This window comes from Rhinoderma darwinii, chromosome 3 (assembly GCF_050947455.1).
Source record: "Rhinoderma darwinii isolate aRhiDar2 chromosome 3, aRhiDar2.hap1, whole genome shotgun sequence".
In the NCBI taxonomy this organism is placed as follows: domain Eukaryota; kingdom Metazoa; phylum Chordata; class Amphibia; order Anura; family Rhinodermatidae; genus Rhinoderma; species Rhinoderma darwinii.
In genome coordinates, this window is record NC_134689.1 from 277,227,376 (window position 1) to 277,254,468 (window position 27,093).

Genomic DNA, 27,093 nt, shown 5'->3' on the forward strand with positions numbered 1-27,093 from the left:
AGTATAATGCCCCCATAACTGTCCTCCACGCAGTATAATGCCCCCATAACTGCCCTCCACGCAGTATAATGCCCCCATAACTGCCCTCCACGCAGTATAATGCCCCCATAACTGCCCTCCACGCAGTATAATGCCCCCATAACTGCCCTCCACGCAGTATAATGCCCCCATAACTGCCCTCCACGCAGTATAATGCCCCCATAACTGCCCTCCACGCAGTATAATGCCCCCATAACTGCCCTCCACGCAGTATAATGCCCCCATAACTGCCCTCCACGCAGTATAATGCCCCCATAACTGCCCTCCACGCAGTATAATGCCCCCATAACTGCCCTCCACGCAGTATAATGCCCCCATAACTGCCCTCCACGCAGTATAATGCCCCCATAACTGCCCTCCACGCAGTATAATGCCCCCATAACTGACATTCACGCAGTATAATGCCCCCATAACTGCCCTCCACGCAGTATAATGCCCCGTAACTGCCCTCCACGCAGTATAATGCCCCGTAACGGACTTCTACACCGTATAATGCCCCGTAACGGACTTCCACGCAGTATAATGCCCCGTAACGCACTTCCACGCAGTATAATGCCCCGTAACGGACTTCTACACCGTATAATGCCCCGTAACGGACTTCTACGCAGTATAATGCCCCTAAAGCTGCCTCCCCACAGTATAAAGGCCCCCACAGCTGCCCCCAATAGTGCCAGATAAAAAAATAATATACATACTCCCCTAACCCCGTTCCAATGACGAGTGGAGGAGATCCCTCTGGTCTGTTCAGCATAGCGCAGACGGTCCTCTGCTCTACCATCGGATTCAACTGCATCTGCGTCCTGAAGATTAAACTGGGAGAAAATTATTGATAAAACCGAAATTTGCAAGATGACGTCTATTTAAATTGCGCTGAATTTCGATTATTTTTTGTTTTAATTGCCCAGCCCTAGTCCTTAGTCTACCTGCGGTCACGCATGAGCGTTACCGCTCCATTCAAACTGTAGAAGTGATGGAAAACTCCTTTTAACGTACAAGTAGAAATACATTGGACTCTAAAATGGACCATAGAAATTAAAGACTTGTTTCACCAGCTCTGTGGGTCTAGGGTATTGGAGGGGTTAATCTTTGATTCCCTGGTGGTCTGGTGTAATGCAACTGTTAGAAAGGTATTATTTTTATTAGGCCTAGGTTAACGTTTGATGATTTGCTGCATCTCTTTGGCTTTATTATGTAGTGGAAAAATCGCAGTGCCCAGATGCTACATAAAAATTAATATTTGTAAATCCACACGTTTTTGGCGGTTTGATTTTTATTACAGCGTGCCATGTGTGTCACGTTTTCTTAATTCACTTAACATATATTTTATAGAATTGTTTAATTGTGACCTCGGTGAACCACATGTATAAACAGCTGCAGTTGTAGTGCGACTCCACAACTCAAAGTGGGAACTTTGTCCTAGTGCGAGTAGGATGTGTTTATTTTTTTGTGTTTTTTGTTTTTTTCACTATAGTAGCATTTCTTTAGTGGACAAATCTATAATTGTATATTTCTTGATAGGATTTTTGAACTTGCAAATTTGCAAAGTGATTCTACATTCCTATGCAATGTTGACAGGCTGTGTTAACGGAGAGTATGACGGTCCGTGTCAGCTTTCCATTGATAGATTGTTAGCAACCATAAAACAACACTTCTGCTGCTGATCTTACAGGACAACACCATCAGATTCAAAATTGCCAAGAGCACACAGATGAAAAGTTCCTTTGGGTGGAGATTTGTCATCTGTTTTAAGCCAACCCGCTTTGTTGAGGACACTCCCAGAGATTCTGATTGGCTGAGCAGCTGACTGATAGCAGCTCACAATTCTGCACCCAAATATGATTTTCAGTTGAATGCCAGGCACAATATACAGCCCCCAAAAGTCTGGTTCTGGGGGTGGTTTAGCAAGCGATCTTGGCACCCACTAGTTTAGCCTCATTTAGCCCAATAAGATACCTGCTGGGCATTTTCCACTAAAGTCTTCTCGCCTGTGTGTTCTCCACCTGTCTAGCGGTCAGTGATTTCCTATTTTGGTGACCTTACTATCTGTTTGGGTACAGAAACCATATCTATGGTCACTAGTCGTTTGCCGTTGGATGTAGATACTCCCCGGGGAAATCATGACTCGACTGGTTTGCTCTGCTGTGAAACCAAGCAAAGCAAGCTATGGCCTAGTAGGGGATAGCAAGGATTTTGGAGAATGTCTCCGCTCAGGTCACTAACTTTGGGGGCAAGTAGAGCTCCCTTATCCCCAAATAATAAAACGAACTCCATAATTAATGTTTCTCTGCATTTTTTACTTGTTAGAGCAGAATTCTTCACTCCAAAGCTGCTGATTGGAAGTTTTCAGTCTATTTTTAACACAAAGTGCACCAAAACGTGCGCTAAACATTGGTCTAAAATAAGCCAACCAAGAGATGGTGTAAGGAAGAAAAGTGTCTAACCTGATTGACCAAATGTACCAAATCTATCATACAGCCTGCTTGGTCTAGTTGTCTGCCAATAAAAATTCTGCCCCGTTGATTTAATTGTGTACCTTGAGGCACATCGCTACGAGAAACTGATTAGATAACTGGAAATGAATTTTTAGGCTCTGTTAACACTAGCACCATGGCTTCCATTTATAACTCAAAAAAGATCTGTCATGGCTCAAACGACTTGATTTGTTGGGGGGTTTTTGAATTTTGGACGGCAAGAATATTGATGGAAAAATTACCAGAACACTGGACTGAAGATCAAAAATGCCATTGTGAATGGAGCCTAACACTTACACTAGTAGTGGTAGCCTGATGGTGCTAAGCCTATATATTATTTTGAGCGAAACACACACTAGGTATTAAAAATTGTTCGTGTTTAAGAATAACTTTTGCAGTGTCATGTCCCATTTTGTTTACGGACAGTGCTGGATGTGTTGCAACATTCATCTAGTCTCTGCCACAAGCTATTTTCACACAGTAATGACACACAAGTTTATTACCATGTGCTGCCCAAGTATAGGAAGCACCACAGACGTTCTGTGAAAAGAAGTGATTGTTATCCTGGTAACGCACTCACCAGCATCTTTCTACCATGGTATCGCTTTGTGCTTGCATTGTCAGCGTTTGTGTAGCTGACCAGTTCACATGTCCGTTTAACCAAACTAGTAATGTGTTCAATTTGTGGTCGGCTTCATGGTTTGGAATAGTAAGGCCCCATGCACACGAACGTGCTTTTGTGGCCGCAATTCCCTCGAAAATCCACGGGGAAACTTGCTGCCCCATTCATTTCTATGGGCCCATGCACACGACCGTGTTTTCCAGGCTCATAGAAAATAATGGATGCGGCCATGTGCACGGCCCGCGTTTTGCGGTTGACACTCCGTGGCTGGCCGACCGACCGACCCGAAAATTATGGCCGTGCACACGGCTATGGTCGTGTGCATGAGGCCTTACAATTAAAGCGGTTGTCCGGTTTCAGCAAATTAATGTTACAATTTTCCAATATGCTTTCTGTATTCCTCATGGTTTTCAAGATCTCTGTTGTTCAGTAGGAACAGTCATTTGTTTACTTCCAGTGGGTTAACCCCTTTGCGCTCAGTGACGTACTATTACGTCATGGTAACCATAGCGTTCGCGCTCCATGACGGAATAGTTGCAGCTCCTACAGCGGGGACCGATCTCGTTGTCCCCACTGATTAACCCTTTAGAAGCCGCGTTCAATAGCGATCGCAGCTTCTTAGGGGTTAAACCACCATAGACGGCCCGCTACATGATAGCAGTTGGCGACGGTGGCTATGGCAACCGGACGCCTAATAATGGCGTCCGGCTATGCCATCTACGGAAGCCTAGTGGGTCCTGACAAAGTCAGGAGCCACTATGCTTGCTGTCAGTGAGTAGCTGACAGCTCTAATACACTGCACTACGCATGTAGTGCAGTGTAATAGAATAGCTATCAGGGCCTCCTGCCCTCAAGTCCCCTAGTGGGACAAAGTACTTTATTAATAAAAAATAGATAAATAAACAAACTATACATAATTGGTATCGCCGCGTCCGTAACCACCTGAACTACAAAAGTATTTCATTATCTATCCCGCGCGGTGAACACCATAAAAGAAAATAACAATAAACCATACCAGAATCACAATTTTTTTTGTCCCTTCACCTCCCAAAAAATGGAATAAAAATAGATCAAAACGTTGCATGTACCTAAAAATGGTACTGATTGAAACTACAGTTCGTTACGCAAAAAATAAGTCCTCACACGTTTCTTGATGGGGAAAAAAAAAACGTTGACTCTTCGAATAAGGGCTTATTCAGACGAACGTGATATACGTCCGTGCAACGAGCGTGATTTTCACGCGCCTCGCACGGATCTATGTTCGTCAATGGGGCCATTCAGACAGTCCGTGAGTTTCCGTGCGTAAAACTCACGACCTGTCCGTTATTTGTGACGCTAGGTGTCACTGCCTCGCTGCGTGAAAACTGTCCCGTACTGTAATCATGTTTTCAGTACGGGACAGTAGTTCCACAGAGAGGCAGGGACTCCTAACGTCATAGAGAACTATGTTGCTAGGAGCCCGGCTCCCTGCAGTGTGTTCGGTCCGGGAAATGCGGCCGACACACGGACGGTATATCACGGACCGAACAAGATCCTGTGAATTAGGACTAAGTCAGTGGCATGAGTCAGGCGCATTTTGGATCCGGCAATATATAATGGCGTCCAGTTTTATATACTATTTTTTTTATTTTTTATTTTCATACTGAATTGGGCCAACCTCCAAACTGAGTGCAGATCAATAGAAAATTATTTTGTCACCTAAAATTCACGTGTGAATATTGCAGCAAATTATGTTCTGTATTTCAACACAGTTTTCACTCGGTGCATATCAATGGGTGAAGCCCGCAAAAAAAACATATATATTGGGGCATTCTTCACATTTACAAACCTCAAGAAGAATTAATTTCATTGTGGTTTTTATCGTAACATTATCCTATCAATTTCAATGTGGGATATCTGTCTTTTCGTCAAGCCTGTGTGTGGTTTTACATATGTTAATTTAGTTGGGAATAGGCAACTTTCTGATGATATATAACGTTTTAAACCGCTGCCAAAATGCCAATCAGCATTTTTCCAAATAATTTTTTGGCTTTTTTTTTTTTCCTTCCTTGTTGCACTTATTTTAACGTACCTAGTAATACATTTTCAGCAAAAAAATATAGCAAAAACAATCTGTGTGTGTACTAATTCCATTCTATTTTACACCATGATATGTTTTACAATGCACATTTTGTAAGTTGCAGAGTCTCGGTGCTTGAAAGATTCTAATCCTCTTATCTTTATTTGAGCTAAAGTCTAAGGCTATGTTCACACAGGATGGATATGCTGCGTAAAAGTACACCGCGTCTCCACCCTGGAGCCTGCAGGTCATTCTGGCTGAAAAACCGCACTAAATTGTGGTGGTTTTTCATCCAGGATTATCCGCTGCCGAAAACAGCACAGAAATAAAAATTTTTGAAAAAAAAAGCCTATACTTACCCGTAGTCATGGCGACACATTCCTCTTCATTCTGCTGTCTGACCACCTCCGATAACGTTCCATCCCATGTGACTTCTGCAGCCTGTGATTGGCTGCAGCAGTCACATGGGATGAAACCATCATTGGAGGCCAAGCTGATGGAGAAGTATAATCTTCTGCTAACCGTGAGTGACCGTCTGCCATCTGCGCTAATACTGAAACATGCTCCTAGTCTTCTTTAACCCTTTCCCGCCGCAGCCATTTTTCGGATTTTCACATTCATTTTTTTCCTCATCTTCCAAAAGCCTTAGCTTTTTTGATTTTTATTCATCAAGATTGCCGTATGAGGGCTTGTTTTTTGCGGGACGAGATTTTTCACGGCTCCATTTATTGTACCATATAATGTAGTGGGAAACTGGGAATCATTTTAGTTTTCTTTAGGTTTTAAGGAAAAAAATGATTTTTATTTTTTTTTAGTTCTGTCGCCATATTCTAAAAGAGCCATAGCTTTTTTCTTTTTTTACTGATTGAGCGGTATTAGGGCTTATTTTTGGCTACATGAGGCTTTTTTTTTTTTATCACTCTTCCATTTTTTGTGTGACCAAAAAACAGCGATTCTGGCGGTTTAATTTTTACAGCGGACTAAATAATGATATATTGTAATAGTTCAGACTTTTACGAACGCCTCGATACCAGATATATATATATATATATATTTTTTATTTATTATTTTTTCTTTGCTTATTTGTTTACTTGTCCCCCATAGGGGACTTGAACCACCGGAGGCAGGGAAGTCCACATCTTCATAGAGCGTTCAAAGGGTGAAAACCTAGCAATGCCTTAGACTCCGCTCCCCAGTTTAGCCCCACGCCAAATCCTGTTGGCAACACAGAGGGTCCACGCCATCCTCTGTTGGCCCCCGTGACAGTTACCAATCTCTACTGGCCCTGTGACATAAACATTTGAATGGTTATTCATTCTTGTATGGAAGTCCCTTATTTGACTTGTGTCAAAGGAGGGCTTAACACATGGTTGTAGCAATAAACCGGAGTGGTGCAATATGTCCCAGGAAAGGAATATTCTTAGCCAATTGCTATTAAATGCGTGGAGATAATTATAAATTGATGAGAACATTTTTTTTAAGCATGTCTGTGACAGAATTATTGGCTCCGTTATGTCTGCTGGATTCTTCCAACTCCTGGCAGTTATCAGACAGGGTTGCTGTATTCCGACAGCTTTCTGCGTGTGAATGTTGGCAATAATGCCATAACCGTCACCCACATCATTTTGCGATCGCCATTGAAACTCTGAAATGGCTGAATCCAACTCTGAGTTTTATACGTGGAAGTAAACCAACTAAAATGTTACTGAAATTGTAGGTAAGTGTCTAATAGTAGTAGAATCCTTTCATAAACTGGGGCAACGATTAGGTTTAAGTGGTAGTAGAAAAGCAGAAAACACATCTCATATTTACAAAAATAAACTACATTTGCATAATCTGTGACAGATGAGCGAAAAGATCACATAAACCGCGTTCCACAGTAAGAAAATGCTACTGTCAAAATTAGTCATTGCCATATTTAATGAGGACAGAAATTCAGCACTTTTAGGCCTCATGCAAACGACCGTAAAAACTCCCGTTATTACGGGTCTTAATTACGACCCGTAATAACGGGCTCATAGACTTCTATTGGCCACGGGTACCTTCCCGTTTTCTTACGGGAAGGTGCCCGTGCCGTTAAAAAAGATAGAACATGTCCTATTTCAGGCCGTAATAACGGCACAGACAGTCCATAGAAGTCTATGGAGCTCCCGTAATGACGGGTGGCTACATGTGTGCACCCGTCATTACGGCAGCGTTGCTAAGCGACGTCAGTAAATAGTCACTGTCCAGGGAGCTGAAAGAGTTAACTGATCGGCAGTAACTCTTTCAGCACCCTGGACAGTGACTACCGATCAGAATAAAGAGCAACCTGTAAAAAATAAAAATAAGACGTTCATACTTACCGAGAACTTCCTGCTTCCTCCAGTCCGGTCTCCTTGCTGTTGCCTTGGTGACGCGTCCCTCTCGACATCCGGCCCGACGTCCTGGCCGTCCCTGGATGACGTTTCAGCCCATGTGACCGCTGCAGCCAATCACAGGTCAATCACAGGCTGCAGCGGTCACATGGACTGCCGCGTCATCCAGGGATGTCGGGCTGGATGTGAAGAGAGGGACGCGTCACCAAGACAACGGCCGGGTAAGTATGAATTTCTTTAACTTTTATTACAGAAAGGGCTGTCCCTTCTCTCTATCCTGCACTGATAGAGAGAAGGGGCTGCCGATTAGTGCAGTGCTATTTTGCCGCCAAAAACGTGCCCGTAAATACGGGTGGAATACGGGTGACACCGGACCTATATTTACGGGCAGGGGTCCGTAAATACTGGTGCAAAACGGGTCGAATACGTGTGACACCGGACCCGTATTTACGCCAGTATTTACAGGTGGGAAAAAATACGGTCGTGTGCATGAGGCCTTAGAAGCTTTTTAAAGGAACAATAAGTATAGAAAATGCACAAAACAATTAGAAATCCCAACACTTCACCTCCTTCTCTCCTTAGATTCCATTGGTCTTATATTTAAACTGAGAAATATATAAATAAATCTTCTTAACTCTGCCTGGAGCAGGGGTCTCCTCCCTCTACCCGGTCTGCAGTAGGACAAAAAGACACCATCCTTTAGTCGTTCCGCTGCAGAAAATGGAACAGGTCAACAAGGACATTTTACGTTTGTGTTCACTGCACAATTTCTACAAGACTGTTTTAGGAACACGTAGAAAATTCTCCAGACTTAAAAACATTTGGGGGCAAATTTATCGGTTTACTTTTAAGTATTTATTTCTGGGTTTAGTGCTCCTTTAACCCCTTGTCGGCACATGACGTAACTATAGAAAGTATAGAGCAAGCTCATGGTCTGTATGTTACAGCCGACACTTCACTGCGACGGCTGGGATCGGAGATAACTCCGACCATTGTTGTTTAACCACTTAAATGGTCAATAGCAACCATGGCATCTAAGCTGTTAGAAAGGAGGGGGGCTTTAAGGGGACAGGACTTAAAAGGAGCTGGTAAAAATTACAATACACTGCAATACATAGGTATTGCAGTGTATTGAACAAGAGATCGTTTGATCACTGGTACAAGTCCCCTAGGGGGGCTAAAAATATATGTAAAAATAAAAAAAATTATATATTTTTTATTATACAAAATGTTTTTAATAAAAGGTCAAAACCCCCCTTTCACATTGTTCTTGTAAAAGTAATGGTAAAAATAATTGTTATAGCTGTTTGGCTCTCCCGTGCGGTCACGTGATCTCTAATCTGACTCGCCGATTCACACAGCGTCTTGTGTGGAACGGAAGCCAGTTTTTATATGTTGTAACGATTCAGAATGGGAGTCTCATAGGCTTGCATAGAGAAACTTGCTTCCGGTCCACACAAGACGTTGTGTGAATCGGCGAGTCAGGTTAGAGACCACACGGGGAAGCCAAACGGAGCTTGCGGTTTGAAACCTAGATGCTCGCTGAGCAAATAATTATCACGTACATGTACAAGATGCCCATTACAAACGAGGACAGCTATAAGTTTTCATGGGAGTGCTCTTTTTTTTTAAGGAGAATGTTCTTTGATGTGTGTTGTAATGTGAAGCAAGTAGAAATTAAGGAGATCGTACAAGTGCTGCGGCCCCTTCAAAACAGCTGATCGGTGGGGGTGCTGGGAGTCGGACCCTGACGGATCACGTATTGATGGCCTATCATGAGGATAGGCCATCAATTTTTTGGGACTGGTTAACCTATTTAAGTGTAATTTGGTTTATTCAATATGTCAAAAAGCAAGCGAATGCAAAGCAAGTCTACGTCTGAATGGCTAGGGAGAATTTAAATTTTAAATGGGTTACCCCACAAATCAGATTAGATTTAAATGCTATGGAAACCTTTTTGACAATTGTTTTGTTTTTTTCTTGTAAAATATGTACATATGAATTCTGAACATTTTTCTAATGTACATTTGTTAATTATTTTGCTTTTTGTTTTACTTCTTCAGCTCTATATATCCACTTTGCATAGAAGCTTGTAACCTAGATTTGATCAGCATTAGGCATTTTCACACAGTACAGATTTGCTGCAGATTTTGCACGCATTTTTTTTTTTTTTTAAAGCCTAAACCAGAATTGGATCCAGGAGAGAGAACCTAGAAGACCTTCCTTTATATATTTCTTCTGTTTGGGTTCCGTTCCTGGTTTTGATTTAAAAAATAAGTGCAAAATCTGCAGCTATTCTGCACTGTGTGCACAAGGATTTTAGATTAGGGTTAGATTATGTGTCAGAGGCCCACAGGTGCCGCTGTCAGCTGGGCCGGCAGTCCAGCTCACTGACAGATTCAGCTTACAGCAGCGTCCGGCAGCTGCTATGTAAAATGGATGCATAGATGCTGCATTGCTGAAACTAAGCTGCATTTTTAATGTATATTAGAAAAGTTCTTATAATCAACACATACATTACCATAAAAAAATTGTCCCCAAAGGTTTTTTATAGTCTTTAAGATGTACATGTTAGTCTTTTCTGACATTTCATCAATTTATAGCCTATAAAAAAAATGTGCTGAGATATATTCGTTAGTGTATTGTTTATAGTGCCCCCTAGTGTTGTCTACTCACCCTTCAGTGTGTTGACCTACTTGTACTGGTGAACATGCATGCGCAGTCTATTCCCCACTTCACTGTTGGCACAGTAATTGCCATCTACTCTGCTGGTCATAGAAGGGAAGCGCACACTACTTTAGTCACCGCATAGGGAAGAAACATTTGCCATGGTACTGATGGGCTGACAAGATAGAGAGACATTTAATAAAAGGTAAAGCACCTAGCAAAAGTCAGGGAATTTGGATTATTTCTTTAAGTACAGTATACTTCACGAATGATAGACGTTTATTTAACCAGGCTGCATTAAAATCCGTGTACTTCTATGGGGTTTTTCACACCACCGTTTTTTTGAACGGTCCGTGAAAAAATAGGACATGTTCTATTTTTGCCCGTTTTCACGGATAACTCAAGTCTGAGGGGTCTGTGAACTTGAGTCCAGCATGGGTGCAAATCAACCGAAAAAAACTGACGTTTTTCACAGCCGAATTGACACTCGTTCATGTGAAAAAGCCCTTAGGGTATGTGCACACGATAACTGCATTTACGTCTGAAATTACGGACCTGTTTTCAGGAGAAAACTGCTCCTGAATTTCAGACGTAATTGCTCGTACTCGCGTTTTGCGGGGCGTCCATTACGGACGTAATTTGGAGCTGTTCTTCATTTGATTCAATGAAAAACGGTTCCAATTACGTCCTGAGAAGTATCCTGCACTTCTTTGACGAGGCTGTTATTTTACGCGCCGTCTGTTGACAGCGACGCGTAAAATTACAGGTCGTCGGCACAGTACATCGTAAAGCCCATTGAAATGAATGGGCAGATGTTTGCCGACGTATTGCAGCTGTGTTTTCAGGCGTAATTCGAGGCGTAAAACGCCTCCATTACGCCTGAAAATAGGTCGTGTGAACCCAGCCTAACTATAACTCCTTACAGGCAGTTAATTTTGGCCTTTCTGACAGAGCCCCATTCTTAAAATCAGCCATTTTTCAATTCTGAGATTTTTTTTTTGAGGCACATTTTACATGAATATACAGCGTGGGTCGATGTTTCAGCCATACAAGGGCCTTTCGTAAGCCCATTTATGTTGACAACGTTGTTTTATTTTTTTAGGACGTTACAAGGCTTTACGTTTTAGCAGCAATTTTTTCACATTTTGAAGACTTTTTCCAAAACAGAATTTCTAAGGGAGCAATTCAGTTCTGAAACTTTGAGGGGCCTATATATTAGAAACCCACCATAAATCACTCCATATTAAAAACTGTACTAAAGGATTTAAAACAGCCTTGAGTAAGTTTGTTAACCCTTTCGGTGTTTCACATATCACATTTGCTAAACCCCTGTGATACCCGTACAGTGGGAGCTCCAGAGAAGTGACCACATTTTAGAAACTACACTCCTCAAGGCATTCATCTAGGGGTGTAGAGAGCCTATTGACCCCACAGGTGTTTACCAGAAATGAATGTGCAGTGGATGTTGCAGAGTGAAAATGCCAATTTTTCTATAGATATGCCATCTCCGTGCCCAATATGTGTTCTGGACTTAGAAACAGTCTACATGTGGACCTAATCTATTGCCTAGATGTATGACAGGGCTCAGGAGTGGATAAGCATTTGAGGCATAACTTGGGGATTTGCGCAGCATTGGCTGACCATTACGGAGGCTTTGAGGTGAAATAATAACAGAGACCCCCGAGAAGTAGAATTCTCAAGGCATTTATCAAGGGGTATATTGAGCATTTTGACCCAACATGTCGTTTCCAGAAATTAATACGTAGCGGAAGGTGCATAGTGAGAATTGCAGTTTTTCAACTGATATACCGGTTTAATGCACATGTTGTGCCACTGAAGACAAACACCCCATATATTGTTAAGCTGTTTCTACCGGGTATGGCAATGCCATATATGTGGATGTAAACTGCAGTTTGGGCATACTGCAGGGCTCAGAAGGGAGGGAGCGCCATTTCTATTTTGGAGCGCAGATTTTGCGTGGTAGTAGTTTTGTTTGGAGTTTTACTGGTTTTTCAGTTTATAATGTGGGGACATATGTAATCTGGGCAGAGTATATCAGGGCATAGTATAGTGGGGTAAACAATAAAAATAATCCATAGCTATTTGGTAGGCTTTGAAGCAATCTTATAAATGGTGTCCATTCTTATCCCCCCCCCCCCCTTTTAAAAAAAACACCACCTTTTTTTGGACCTTCCCCCTCTTTGCAGTTTGGGGAACTTCACTGGGAAAGTGTTGCCCTGGCACAATACAGGTGCCCTTCCTTGCAGGAGATGTGCTTAGACCCTCCCCAGATGGTCTAAGCACCATCATTCCATTCATCATTTCATTCCATTTTTTGGAGGCAAGAGCTGACCAAAAAAACAGCAACTATTTTTTTTTTTTACAGAGTTCACCGTGTGGTATAAATGTCAAGTTAAATTCTGCAGGACAGTACAATTATGGCAAAACATAGTTTTATATTGATATTTTTCGCTTTTTTCTATTTTTAACGCTCACAGGCAGCCTATTAGGCTCTGGCTAATAGGCCTCCGTAGATGGCAGATCCACAGTTGCCATAGTAACCATCGGCACTCTGCGATTTGCTTCTGAGCCCCACGGCATCACCTTGCTGGATGTTGGAAAGGGGTTGAAGAGTGTGTAGCCGAGTACTTTTTTTTTATCTGAATAAATTCTTGTCTTGAAAATTAAAGGGAAAACCCCTTATATTATTTCCTATTGGAAATGAGCAGCTGACAGTTCCTCCTGGCAAAATCAGCTGAGGGGGGTGTCTCGGGAGCCAGATCTCATTATGTTAGGGTTGTCTCACTGATGGGTTTGGTACTCCAAGTTCACCGAATACAGTGCCAGATTATTAAGGTTGGTTTCACACCTGCGTTCGAGGCTTCCATTGTTCTGCTCAGTCATAGGAGCAGAACAACGAGAAAACCGGACGTGCCGGATCCCTCGCATGACTAACACCAACCGCGCCCAACGGAACACATTGACTTAAAAGGGTTCAATTTGGTTTCTGTCATGGTGCCATAGTTTTACAGGAAAGCATAGTGCAGCAGGCTGTGCTATGTTTTTCAGCATTTTGGACCAGATCCTCGGACACAAATGTAAAACCGAGCCAGACATGTAAAGTAGCTGATTTATTTTCCTCTGCACATTTAATTTGTTACTATTTCATTACTTATTCAGGTTTTCTACATTGCCAGAACTTTATAGGGAAAGTGTCTTGTAAATTTCTGATGTTTTTAGATGTTTTTGTAGTTTTATGTGACATTTAAATTTAGCTGAGAAAACCTAGATGAATATCTTTGAGATGGCTGGAAAAGCCCCGGGTTATGCACTAACCAAAGATGTTTAAACATAACTACCCCCCTCCTCACACCTCCCCCCAAATTAGCCAAACTTGTTCCCAGCTCTGACTTCCCGTTGCTTGTTAGTGGATACCATTTGAAATGTGCTCCATATTTCACATCTGCTGGACTTACTCTGAAGCCAATCATTGGCAAATGCAACAGTTGTTTCCCACAACTTGGTAGCCCCCAACATACTAGGACATGGAAAAGTCCTGCACTCCCAGATGGAGGTGTTTTGATCCATGCTTTTGATAATTTGACAAAGTAAGATTCTGAAATTCTTCGCTAAACTTGCTGCTATGGGTACACATTGACACTCCATGCTCCCCAATTATTGAGGGCGTATTTTTCTTTACTGGTGGGTTTTTCACTTGAAGTCCTTAATCATTTTATCCTTGCTGAAATGTAAATGATTCAAGCTTTCACTGGCTTTCTGGTGAGCTTGTGCTTAAATTTAGAAGCCAATCCGAGCACACAGAGCTGCAGTAAAAATCATGAGGGTGGGTGAAAGCAGTAACCTGAATAAATGAATGCAACATGAGGCGTGTTTTGGACTATCTCAGGGTATGTTCACATGGCTTATTTTCGGCCGTAAACGGCCGAAAAGTCGGTAGCGGGATGCCTCTAAACATCTGGCCATTGATTTCAATGGGAAAAACGGTGTTCTGTTATTAAAAACGGCCGCAACGTTTTTGGAGCTGTTTTTCATAGACTCTATTGAAAACCGCTCCAAAAAACGGCCGTGAAAAACACAGCGAAAATCGCAAGTGGCTTAAAAAACGTCTGAAAATCAGGAGCTGTTTCCCTTGAAAACAGCTCCGTATTTTCAGACGTTTTTGAGTTTGTGTGTGAACATACCCTTAGACTTTTAGGCTAAAACAGAGCTAAGCTGCAGTCACTAATCCTAGTTTGTTCCTGCTTGAGCAGACCTAAAAAATAGCCAACACTAGAGAAAATAAATATTAGTTAAAGCGTACATAACCTTTCAGAAGACTTCAGAATAAGCTGTGATGTGTGTACATGAGGAATAACAGTATTTCTGGCCATCATATGACTTGCATATAGCAGCTTTTTTAATCCTTTTTTTTTTTTTTTTTTTTTTTTTAAAAAGCAGTTTTCACCTCTGCAGGCTTTATCTCTAATTCTCAGTTTTCCCTGAGTGGGTGAAGCCTAAACAGCCATCATGTCTTCTATACATTGCCCACACAGAGGAGATTCCTGCCCTCCTATCTCTATTTGTCACATGTACCTATATATATATATTAGAATCAGCAGCTACATGGAGATTATACAGCAGTGATGAGCAGTGTAGCTGCAATTCCAACACTGGGGTGACATATAGATATATATAATATAGATATATGTGGCAAGAGCTGAAAAAACAGCACAAAAGTTCCAACTTTTATAGCGAATTGCGACTTTTGTGCCATTTACGACTTGGTCAATAAAATTCTCCCAATATCTTCATGGAGTTTGTATGTCACCACGTGTTTGTGTGGGTTCCTTCGGGTACTCCAGTTTCCTCCCGCACTCCAATAACATACACATAGGCGGGCATTTGATATGGGAGTGGGCCTGGCTGCTCACTGCACGCCGCCAGCCTCTCCCCTTTGCTCTGAGTAATGTCTTCAGCATTCTCTGTCCCTCAGAACAGAGTTCGGTTTATCTGTCATGCAACTTGCATGACTGAGACAAAATGTATGTTTACAATGCCCCCATCCCCTATATTGCTCTGTCAAAAGTTTTGAGCTGTCAAAATGACTGATTCATTATTTCTAATTTTAGCGTGAATGTGTGCCAAAATTTTTGACACTTTTTTAACTTCGCAGAAGGTGGTGTAAATCCATTCTTAAGTCAATTCCCCGCAATGTCTTGTTGCTCCAGGCTCCAGCACCTTGGTGTTAATTGCACTATTTATTTAATAGGCATCTTTATATGTTATGGGAGGCTTAATCCGTGCAACACCTGTAAGTCATCTGTGCCAAATATTGATATTTCCAAGTAGTGCGTTGTTTGATATTGTGACAGGCACATTTCTTTTTAGAGCGAGCGGAGAAAGATTTTGTGTTGAGTAAAATAACTGCTCGATGGTCACTCCTGCTGTGTCTTCTATGAAGCCATTTATGCAGTTGAAAATCCAGAATGTACAGTTATGTCTGGGCCATTTTAGCAGAAAGAATGTTGGCCTAGAAAATAGATGTATTGAGTCTGTATTTGGATAAGCTGCAGCAATAGTCCAGATCTGTTTATTTTTTTTTCTGTTTGAGTCGATATTTTATACTCTCTCCAATAAAAATCTTGTTCTACTGCTCCACAACTGTAGACTTCTGTGTGAAGGCTGACCGACCGTACATCTGGACAAATCCTAAAATAGGTAAACCGTATGACCAAATAGATTTTCATGTTCGTTGAAGTGGCACGTTTTATTGAAGAATGTCTTTGGAAAGTTTTTAGGAGCCCTGATTGACCTTTCACATAAGGCTGTAGAATGGCACCTTGTTGAAGGCTCCGGTAATTTGCTGCCGCAGGTGTTTATACCTTGTGTTTTTCTTTCCACTCTTTAAGTCGGGAGTTGCTCTACATCTGCAGGTAAACAGTTTGCCGTTGGATACAAGGATAGTGTCTCGTATGTTGGAAACTGCAAGCAACACTTGACGATGTTCCATTAATAGAGAGGTTTTTAATTAGTCTTTTTTTTTTTTTAACTGTACATTTTCAGATCTTAGACCCTCAGTACTTCATTACTGCCACATGTTCACTAGTATTTGTATTTTTTAATATTGTCCTACATTCCATTCTCCTATACATTGATGATTAAAACTTTTAGTGTGGTCCTAGCTAAAGGGGTTTTTCCTATCCTGCACATTTATGGAATACCTATTAGATATATCCAAAATGTGTAATGGGTGGAGGTCTGACCGCCGGGACCCTTTAGGATCCTGAGCGCAGGGGTGTAGAGTGGTACAAACAAGAAAAGGTACTGTTGTACTGAAACGTTGTACGGGTGATTAAAGCTGTCCATTTTTTGGGAATTGCTGCCTCCTTGTCTATTTTCGATTGGGGTGTAGAGTGGTGGCCATGCATTAGGAAAAAACATATCTCTGGAATACCTGTATAAATTGATTTGGTGCCGTGTAATGCTTCATTTCCCCGGCTTCATCACTACAGGGACAATGAGGAGTTGCAAGCTAATTCTCCATGTATAAAAGCTGGTGGTGACCCTCTGAACTAAACAAGGAAACCTTTGTCAATGGGAGATATGGAAACCGGCAGGGGAGCGCACACATACTGGGATTCCATGTACCACAAGTTCCCATCGAGGAGTTGTATCAATAATAAGGTGCATGAAGTGTAATAGAAATGGCCCACAATGGTGTATCAACATCACTAACACAAATTACACACTCCTAATGTAAAGTTGCCTCTGGAATGGTGATGCCTCAGACATGCGTTTCGGCTTGAACATTCGTACCACCAAACCAAGGTTCAAGCTGAAACCCACGTCAGGGTTGGCACCATCCCTAGTTGACTTTTATGGCCGCCATATTTTTTAGGTAATTGCTGTAGTAAGCCCGCCCTTCCCCTCTGACACATTTTTTTTTTTTTTTGCTTTTACCTCTTAAAACATATCCACCTTTATTACCGCAACACTTTTTTTTAAAAAGTAAATATTTTCTGGAATTCTGCTAAATGAGTCCAGTGATCATTTATGATGGGTTCCTTGGGCACGAGTGCTTCTTCTTCTTCTTCACCTAATTTTAAAGCAAGCCGTATTTACAAAGTTGGAGGGAACTTGTTTTGCGAGACCCTGAAACTCTGTGCCGGTCAAATTCCAGATTTCCAATAACATATAATGCTCAAGCCTTTTACATGATACTCCGCAAACACCACAACTCTGGTCTTTAATTTACAGGCTACACCCAGAGGACTACGAACCTAGCACAGAAAAACCTATGTTATTCACAGTTTATACAGGACAAGCTTTATAGGAATGGGTTTGTATGTAGCTGCACCCATTCAATGCATCAAACAACAATGGAGCTACAGTATAAGTAGTAGCTCATGAGTCGCCTGTCTCATTCTGGACATACTGCTTTGCTTATTTTTTCTTTTCCGGAGTGCAATGTTGTTAATGCCGATCACTACAAAATAGTTGAGTATTCTCTTATTTATTGCTTCATTAAGATGGATTTGCGTGTTGCTTAATCCATAAAGGGACCCGTAATTAACTGATTAAAAAGTAAGAAAAAACTTAAATGACTAAAAGAAAACTCTGCTTTTGCTACACTTTGTTATATTTTATACAGAATATCAAAATATCTCTGCTTTACAATTTACAGTATAGTGGTGGTTTATACTTTACTAGAACAAGTTGCATTGTATATCATAACTGCCTGCCTCTACTACCGATTACACAATTAGAAATTGTTTCAGACTTAGTTCTCCTGCCTTCTACTGCGTCATATGACGCGTTTGTGGATGGGATGGAAGGCAGAGTCTTGAGCTCCACCCCTAAAAATCCTCAAGCTACATACCGGTATTGTCTCCCACGAAGCCGCAATAGAGACGATTCTCCTTTAGTGGTTCTGCTGATGTGATAACGTCATGATGTAGGAGCATTGATGACCGCCTAGCTGTAATGAAAGGGGATTTCTCCCCTCCGGATTAGATAGCACATAGGGGGGGGTTTCACGGCCATTTTTCACGGATCTGTGTGTCCGTGATTGTATCAGTGTGGTTCCCGTGTGCACTCTGTGTACACTTCCGTGTTTCCGAGCGGAAACTAATTCCATTAGAAACATTAGAAATCTATATACTTACACAGACCTCCCTGCTTCTTCCTACAGTCCGGCCTCCTGGGATAACGTTTCATCCCATGTGACCGCTGCAGCGGTCACATGTACTGCCACGTCATCCCGGGGGGTCGGACTGGATGTCAAAAGAGGGAAACGTCACCAAGACAACGGCCGGGGTACGTATGAACTTCTTTTTCTTTCTACCGCTGTGTTCCGCTGCGGAAACTCTGCCCAAAAGGGCTGCCCCTTTTCTCTATCCAGCACTGATAGAGAGAAGAGGCTTCCGATCAGAGCTGGATAGAGAGAAGGGGCTGCCGATTAGTGCAGTGCAATATCTCTCTACGTGTACTTCTGCCCGCCCGGCCGTTGCTAGGCAACGGCTCCGTCACACACGGACGGCACACGGATGCCTTCCGTGTGCATTCAGTTTTTTTGACAGACACATTGACTTGTATGGGCCCCACAGTCACGGAATCTCGGACCAAAGTAGCTCTACTTTTGTCGGAACGGGACAGTCAAAAAAACTGAAGTTTGTATGGCAATCTCTGCCCGGGGATTCAGCTCCTGTTGGCCGCTACAGCGGCGTGATCTACAAGGAAGGGGGATTGCCATTTACAAGGGAGGGGGTGCTGTGATCTACAAGGGCTGGGGTGCTTCGATCTACTAGGTGGGGTGCTATATGCTAGGGGGTGTGGCACTATCTACATTGGCATTATGGCGCTATATTGCGGGTGACACTATGTGGGCACTGTCATTACATGTGGGCACTGTGGCACTATATGTGGGCACTATATACAGGGACATTGTGGCACTATTTACATGGGCACTGTCACTATGTGTGGCCACTGTGGCACTATCTACATGGGCACTGTGGTGTTTTCAGGGGTTTGGGACAAAAACCCTGACAAATGAAATCCATATTTTTTATTTTTTTTTTAAACATGTTTTTTTTGGTTTTTTTTACGGACTGGAAATGGATGAGAATTTGGAGACACGGATGCAAAATGGACATGAAAAACTGACAATTGTTCAGTTTTTAATGGCCATCTTTTTTCACGGTCGTGTGACTGGCCTAAATGACTATGATGCCAGGCGTCCCATTCACTTGTACTGTGGTCTGGCTGGGAAATCTGGCGGACACACGGATAGTTTTTCACGGTCGTGTGAATCGGGCCTTAATGTCGTTTATTTAACCCTCCATCGTGGGGTCGGCACTGCACAGGGTCCTGCTCAGACTTCAGACACTAATGTAATCTCGCCCCAGCGCTATCTGCCTGGTCTTGCTGCAACGTACACTGCTCTCACCTGCAATGTTGGAGACCGACTGAGCGGGTGATGGGCAGAGGGGAATGTTAGTACATGCAGTATATAATTGATTATAGATTCTGTTAACCTGTTCCCTGCCAGGGTACACAGAAGTTATAATCAATTAGATAGACATTTTTCCAATTGTATTTGCAGAGGTTAAAAATTGTGAAGTTACGTACAATAATTATAGCAATATATGGTAAAAAGTTATTTATATAAAGAAAAATTTATTAAATTATCTCTGGGTATTATTGTTAAATAAACAGAAAAAAAAATAAGAAAATCAAGATTCCAATTGAAAATCGGCCATAATGTTAAAAAAAATAAATCAAGATTTTATTTTTTGGCAAAATCGCCTAGCCCTAGTTGTACAATTAGAAATAGATTTAACAAAAAGTGCAATTCCAGCATGTAACAGAAGCAGAAACAAAATTGTGATGACTAAGCAAATACATTTTTAACCAAATGCAGCACAATATTTGGAATGCAACGCCGAAAAATAGACTAAAATCTAACCAAACTGAATGGAACCCGATATAATGGTAATAAGGGTTATTTTTATAAACACTAAGGGGGATTTAACTTTTCAATGATCGTTTTCTGGCATAGAAAATTCGCAAAAGGGACAAAAGTCGCAATTTGCCGTAAAATTTGCGACTTTTGTGCAGTTTCCGCCGCCCATGGCACTTTTCTAAAAAAATGAGCGGAGCTTTGCAGAAAGGGCTGGGCCATATGCAGCCCTACAAATTTGTCCGAATTTATGCCAGAAACCGGCGTATATTATGCGGAAAATCTTCATCAGCTCATGACAGGCGTAGATGTCACGTTCTGGTGCACAGACGGACAGAGAAACCGCCCTTAATAAATTAGGCGCTTTTTACTTTTTTTTTTAATATTCTGTATGGCATATAAAACAACAACTTTACTAAATTCCCCCCCCTAAGTATCAGCCCGAATGATATGCTAGTCTGGAATGCCGAGTAGTAAGTGCTGTCTCCCCTAACACTGCGTGTTGGAGAATGTAGCGATTACTGAATAATGCCAGGTCTTACTTGGTGTTTTTTACTGCCACGTTTCTTTTTAGAGAACGCTTAATAAATCCGTTGCACTTGTGCAAATGGATTTCGATGCAACCTTCTTGAAATGAAAAAATGAGTTGTGTATCTATATTTGCAGGGGGACTTTCATTGTTTATGCTAAACGCCATATTTTTCATGACTTTTTACAAAATAACTGGAATCATTTTTCTGATACATCACTCACCTTATGTGTAGAATGTAAATAAGAAATTTAAGCAAATCAAATTGTAAGGTTTCCAGATCTGAACGCTTACGGACTGAGGTAGATGCAGTCACATGCTTTCAGGAGGCATTTGATAAGCCAGAAACAAATGTCTATTTTTAGATCCATGCAGATTATATTGTTTGTTGCTACACACGTGTGATGGGAGTGTTGTGGTTGCATAGATGATAGTCGATTTACACACTTAAAAATCAGCAGCCGTGGGGAAAACCACTAGTGAGGATGTAGCTTTGTCTAAACTCTGTGTCCAGGGGTCATTGACGCATTTGTGTGCAGGGCAAATTTTTAACCCCAGATGGCGCTATTTTGTAGTACAAATTTTTGACTTTTATCTTCACATGTTTGTTTTACCTTTTTTCCTGCATTGTCCTTTCTAAAGATCACAGGTAAAATGGCCATAATTGCTACTGTCCATTAGATCACTATGATCAGTGATCTGTCTACAAGAAATTGCAGGCAAGACACACAGTATGCATGTAAATAATATCTTGCCTGCTTTTAACTATTTAGTATATTTGGTTATCTACTGATTAAGAGCATCTTGCTCTTACAGTTTTCTAAAAGATTAGCAAATATTTGCAAAGAATTGATGGATTGGTCATAAGTTTACACTACTGGTAATTGTGCACTCCTGACTTATGCTCCTTCGGGACCTGTGTGTTATACATAGAAAAGTAACGTTTTCTAAATGATTGATGTCTTTAAAGGAGTTTTCCAGGGCTTTTATATAGATGGCCTATCCTTTAAAATAGGTCATCATTATAAGATCGATGGGGGTCTGACTCCCGGCACCCCCGCCGGTTATCTGACTGCCCTTCATCACCGCAGCCTTTTCATTGTTTACTAGTCACCGCGCTGTACACTTCCATGGCGGCTGTGCCTGGGAATGCAGCTCAGTCACATGCACTTGAAAGGGACCAGAACTGCAATCCCAGGCACAGCCGCTACGGTAGTGTTTACAGGCAATGTGCCTGTAAACTGGGAAAAGCTGCGGTGATCAATGTCGCGGCCCATTGAATCAGCTGATTGGCAAGGGTGCCGGGAGTCGGACCCCCACCTATCTTATATTGATGACTTATCCTAAGAATAGGCCATCAATATAAAAGTCCTGGAAAACCCCTTTAAAGCTTTTACTCTTTCAAGTCCATGTTATTTCCCCTCCCATACCACTCCACCATTTTCTAAAGTACCTTATAGGTCATCTTATTGGGATGAGAATTATTATTCACTATTATTCACCATTTCGTCCCTTTGCCGTTTATACATAGTTGCTTGCCAGACGACATGCCCAGTTCAGAGCTTTTTGGATTCCCATTGGACATCTATTTGATAATGGCTTCAATAATGGCAAGATTTAGACACCAAGTTTGGGGAGCAATGCACCTTAGTGCCTAAAAGCAATGCTCATGGCATGGTGTTTAAGCCCCAAAGAACAGAGGTCCATGTTCAGCTCTACATGTAACTATAACCAGTTAAGGGGAGATTTTGGTGACGATTACAAGCTGTTCTACAAATCTCAGAGGGAATTCTGCAGTTCATAAGAACAGTCTCATGCTTGAACACATAGGCTGGCCATACACGTGAGATAAAATCGAATGTGCATGGGGTCTCCCGTCTCTGCACTGGTATACAGCTGAAGTTGGGGAAAGAAGATTTCTAACATGCCGGATGCTTTCTTTCTGCGGGAGATAAAACGCTGACCGAGGTGTCTGGCAGTGATTTATTCTCCTCTACCATTGAAAAAAAAAAAAAAGTACACATTCAGCTGACAGCTGTAGTGTATGGCCAGCTTTTATGTTTAGCATGGACCTGCACCCTTAGACGACCTTGTGTCCATATGTTCTCCTGCCCGTTGGTGTGCTAAGGGTGGGGAGACATTCATTCTGGAAAGCGTGACTTCGTGTAAGCAAAGATTTAACTATGATTTATTGTAAGATAACTATATAATGTGCTTTTTGCTTCATTATTGAGTGCAGGTTTTTAATAAAGCAAGCTTTTTTCTAAAAAAAAAAATTATTTGTGTCAAATAATGATCTTCTGTTTGATCCAGATTGGATCAATAACATATTGTGCTGTAGGCCTCATTTAATGTAATATTATAGTTCTCTTGATTTTCTAATAATAACTGCTATTTTTTTATTTGTAGACCAGAGATGACTTTCTTGGTCAAGTGGATATTCCTCTTTACCAGTTACCGGTATGTACTGTTCTCCTTCCGACTGCTGACGTTCTGTTCCTCTGTTAATCTAATCTGTTGATCACAAGCTAGCCTGCTTTTTTTCATTATTTATATAAGACCATTAAAACTGGTATGTGGACTTCGTTCACGTACAAAGCAAGCCTGCCAGAACAGTTGAGTTTGAAGCTCTACTCTCCGTAAGAAGCTAGCACACGGCTGTAAGACTACTGCAGGGTATCAAGCTTTAGAAATCTGAAAAATAATTAACCTTTTGTTCGCTTCTGGATGTGAACGTTGCCAAGGTCCTTGCATTGTTACACGCAGCCAGCTAATCATGTGGTGAAGTGGTTAACTTACAGTAAGAGATGTAGACTGGATGTGCTGCCAGGCAGGCGGTTCACAGAGTGTTTATGACACGGACTGCATTACAATCTACATTTTATAGCCGGCATCATAGTTTGGTTTACCCGTAAGCCAATCCAATTAGAAGACTTAGCTACCACATGTTGCACTTTCCGTTCCAATGTGGAACGCAGACAGTTGCTGCTGTATGTAAGGCTGCTAGTGTTTTTAACAAACATGTTGCATTTGGCCTTAGAAGGTAAAACTTAAGTGCTAGGTACCATCTTTGTTTGAGGATGGTGGATGTTGGTTCTCCAACGACGGGTATGTTCTCTTCTGAACACTGTTTTTAATGTTTACATACAGAATGAATGTACATAAACAGTTAAGTAACTTTGTAAATACATGGCGTTACTTGTCTTGTACGGATTTCTGTCTTGCCGTTTGTATTATAATTCACAACTTTATTGACAATTCTGCAGACTTCAGAGCTGAAATCCCCCAGATTTTCTTTGCTGTTTCGATGTCTGCCCAGATGGTTGCTCTGGTGAAATGTAAAATTTATACCAGACATCGTACAGGCATTTGATGGAGGAGAAACTATCTCCCCCCTGCATTATAGAAGTGTATCTATTAACCAGATTGTTTTTCAGTAAATTGTGAATTCTGCACTAAACTAAATACCAGCTGTAACTTGAGAACAGTGCAAGTTAAGTAATGCCATATAGTTACAAATATTCTTTAACTTACAGTTGAGCTTTATTCACGGACCGTTGTTCATGTGCTCATATCCGTGTTTCCTCAGTGTGGTTGCCATGTGTCTCTATTTTTCTCGTCCATTTTTTTTCTGTAAGCAGCTCCTGGTTTCTCTTTTTTTCCCCCTGCATTTCTTTAGCAACTGATCCACGAAAAACTGACATCACAAAGATGTTTGTATTCTATGTTTTTTTTTTTTGTTTTTTTTTCACGCACCCATAGACTTTCATGAATTAAAACTTCTAATATATTTTGAGCGCCAATGTTAAGCAAGACAAACGCATACTAGCATATATAACCAAAGAAAAGTCTCCACTAAAAAAGTAAATAGTAAAAACCATGTACACAATTGTTGTCATATAATAGAACATACTTTATTGATCCATAGACGTGGAACATCCCCCCCCCATACAATAAATTACAAAACTAATTAATACATAATTAAAAACATAAGCTCAATTGAGACCATCATTAAACCAGCTACACAGTAGTACAAGATCAAAATGGTGTAAAAGGATGATTACATGTATAGCGGGGAAAAGTGTCTACATCACAATCCCACAAGATCCAAATCAAAAAATGTCATAGTACATATACAATTTTAATTACCTGTGGTTGGCATGATGGATGCTGGAAAGCTCAAGAGTAACACCTCGACGCATGTTTCGCAACCTTCGTCAGGAGAAGGAAAAGCATTGTGTCCTCAGGGTTTAAATAGTTCTACATTGTGGTGGTGACCAGTGGCGCATGAAGCGCGAGGAGGCCGGTCCACGCATACCTTCTGCGTCATGGACGCAAATGCAGCCGAGGGCAAAAAACACCCTCATCTGCATTTCCGCCCAAAACCTGACCACTTCCGGCGGGCCGCGGAATCCGATCCATCATGTGCATGTGCACTTCACCAATTACTTAATATTACAAAAAATCAAGACGACTTTATCATATAGAAGAAATACGCCTTCCAACAACCATCCCAAGAGAAGCAGTCCATAGGGACATCCATCCACACGATATATATCTTATGAATCCCTGTATGCACTGAATTAAGATGTTTTTTTTTATCAATGATCCAAACAAATATTGTAAAATTATTACAAGTTATTAAATAAAGTGGGAGACCACATGAAGGAGAACACACTTGCCCAACACTGGTGTTGACCATCCCACATGTAGACCCCACCGATTACGTAAACAAAAGAAAGGAGAAGCGCGGATAAAGGAAAGGGGGGGAAAAAGTTATACAAACATATGTACACAAATAAAATGATCCCAAAAATTACCATAGACTTTCATGGGCGAGTCTGGTCTGCCAAAACTGAGCAGTCAAGGACATGCTGTGATTTTTTTTGCAACAGATGCAAACTGGGGGAAAAATATGGATGTGTGAATAGCCCCATTCACTTATATGGGTCAGTGTACTGTCTTGTTTAAACGAACCGCTCACGAATGAGAAATAAGTTTGTGTGAATAAGACCTTAGTGATTGTTTATCTGCTCATTGTCCGCGTGTGTTTTTAATTCTTCATCATTTTCAAAAGCTCTCTTTCCTCTCCGCAAATGGGAATTTTCCTGTTAAATGTTAGAGGCTGAGAACCTATTTTAACATGATACAGTCTATGCCATCCCTACATCCGTGGCATAAAACTCTCCACTGTCTGGACAGTGCTACTATATGTATTAGATGTGGGTAACATGTACTGTATCAACCTGGTGAATAGGCTGTCCAGCGCCCCGAGTATTGCCTAGATTCAACTGTAGCAAACTGTCAGCTGTGTGAAATTTTCTGCCTATGGCTTTCAGCCTCTAGTTGTAAACAAGTATACCCCCATTTACTGAATGCATAGATCTTGAAAATGTTGCTATGTGATAGAACCAACTGAATGCAAAATTAATTCTTCCACACCCTATGTGCGGTCGTACTGACTGTTCACATCATGTTTTTTCCCTACGTCTAGCGTATAAGCTTATGTTTATTGCATAACCGCATCCGTCACCTGTAGACTATTATGGCATCCGTTTAACGGATATATCGTGAAAAGGTTATGACTTATACGTTTAACGGTTGCAAGATGGAAGGGAACTTTTACCTCTTATCTCCTCTTTTCCGTTGACACCGTTCTGTTCACTTGTGAAGTAGCTCTTCTGTGTAGGATCAGCAATAAACCAATTCAGTCGTCATCTCTACTTTACTTTATTCCAGACAGAAAATCCCCGGATGGAGCGACCATATACATTTAAAGACTTCATCCTTCATCCAAGAAAGTGAGTACTTTATTGTGGGCGTTGCATATTCTGTGTAGCTGGGTGGTTCAAAGTATAAATTCTAATAAATTGCTTGTTAGCAGTTAGTGTTGGGTGCTGTTAGCATAAGGTGGTTACAATTATCTCTGGGCTGGGTGGTCAATATTGTAGGATGTGCGATGACGGAATAGATTAGCAATTGGGGGTTTACCTTAAAGGGTCATTAACCCCTTAAGAACGCAGCCTAGTTTGGGCCTTAAGGCTCAGAGCCCATTTTTGAAATCTGACATCTTTCACTTTATGTGGTAATAACTTCGGAATGCTTATACCTATACAAGCGATTCTGAGATTTTCTCGTGAGACATTGGGCTTTATGTTAGTGGTAAAATTTGGTCGATATATTCAATGTTTGTTTGTGAAAAATGGCAAAATTTAGAAAAAATAGAATTTTTCTGAATTTAAATGCATCTGCTTGTAGAGCAGATGGTTATACCACCAAAAATAGTTACTAGTTCACATTTCCCATATGTCCACTTTAGATTGGCATCGTTTTTTGAACATTCTTTTATTTTTCTTGGACGTTACAAGACTTGGAACATAAACAGCAATTT

General features: G+C 41.3%; 1 protein-coding gene across 3 annotated transcripts in view; it reads left to right on the forward strand.

Annotated features, from left to right (window-relative positions):
• Positions 1 to 27,093, forward strand: part of NEDD4 (NEDD4 E3 ubiquitin protein ligase) — a 149,066-nt gene that overhangs the window by 62,905 nt on the left and 59,068 nt on the right. For all 3 annotated transcript variants that reach the window (XM_075857968.1, XM_075857966.1, XM_075857967.1), the window contains 2 exons: positions 23,112 to 23,162; positions 26,442 to 26,503. In XM_075857968.1, the coding sequence (XP_075714083.1) occupies positions 23,112 to 23,162; positions 26,442 to 26,503 (113 nt within the window). The remainder of the gene's footprint in view (positions 1 to 23,111; positions 23,163 to 26,441; positions 26,504 to 27,093) is intronic.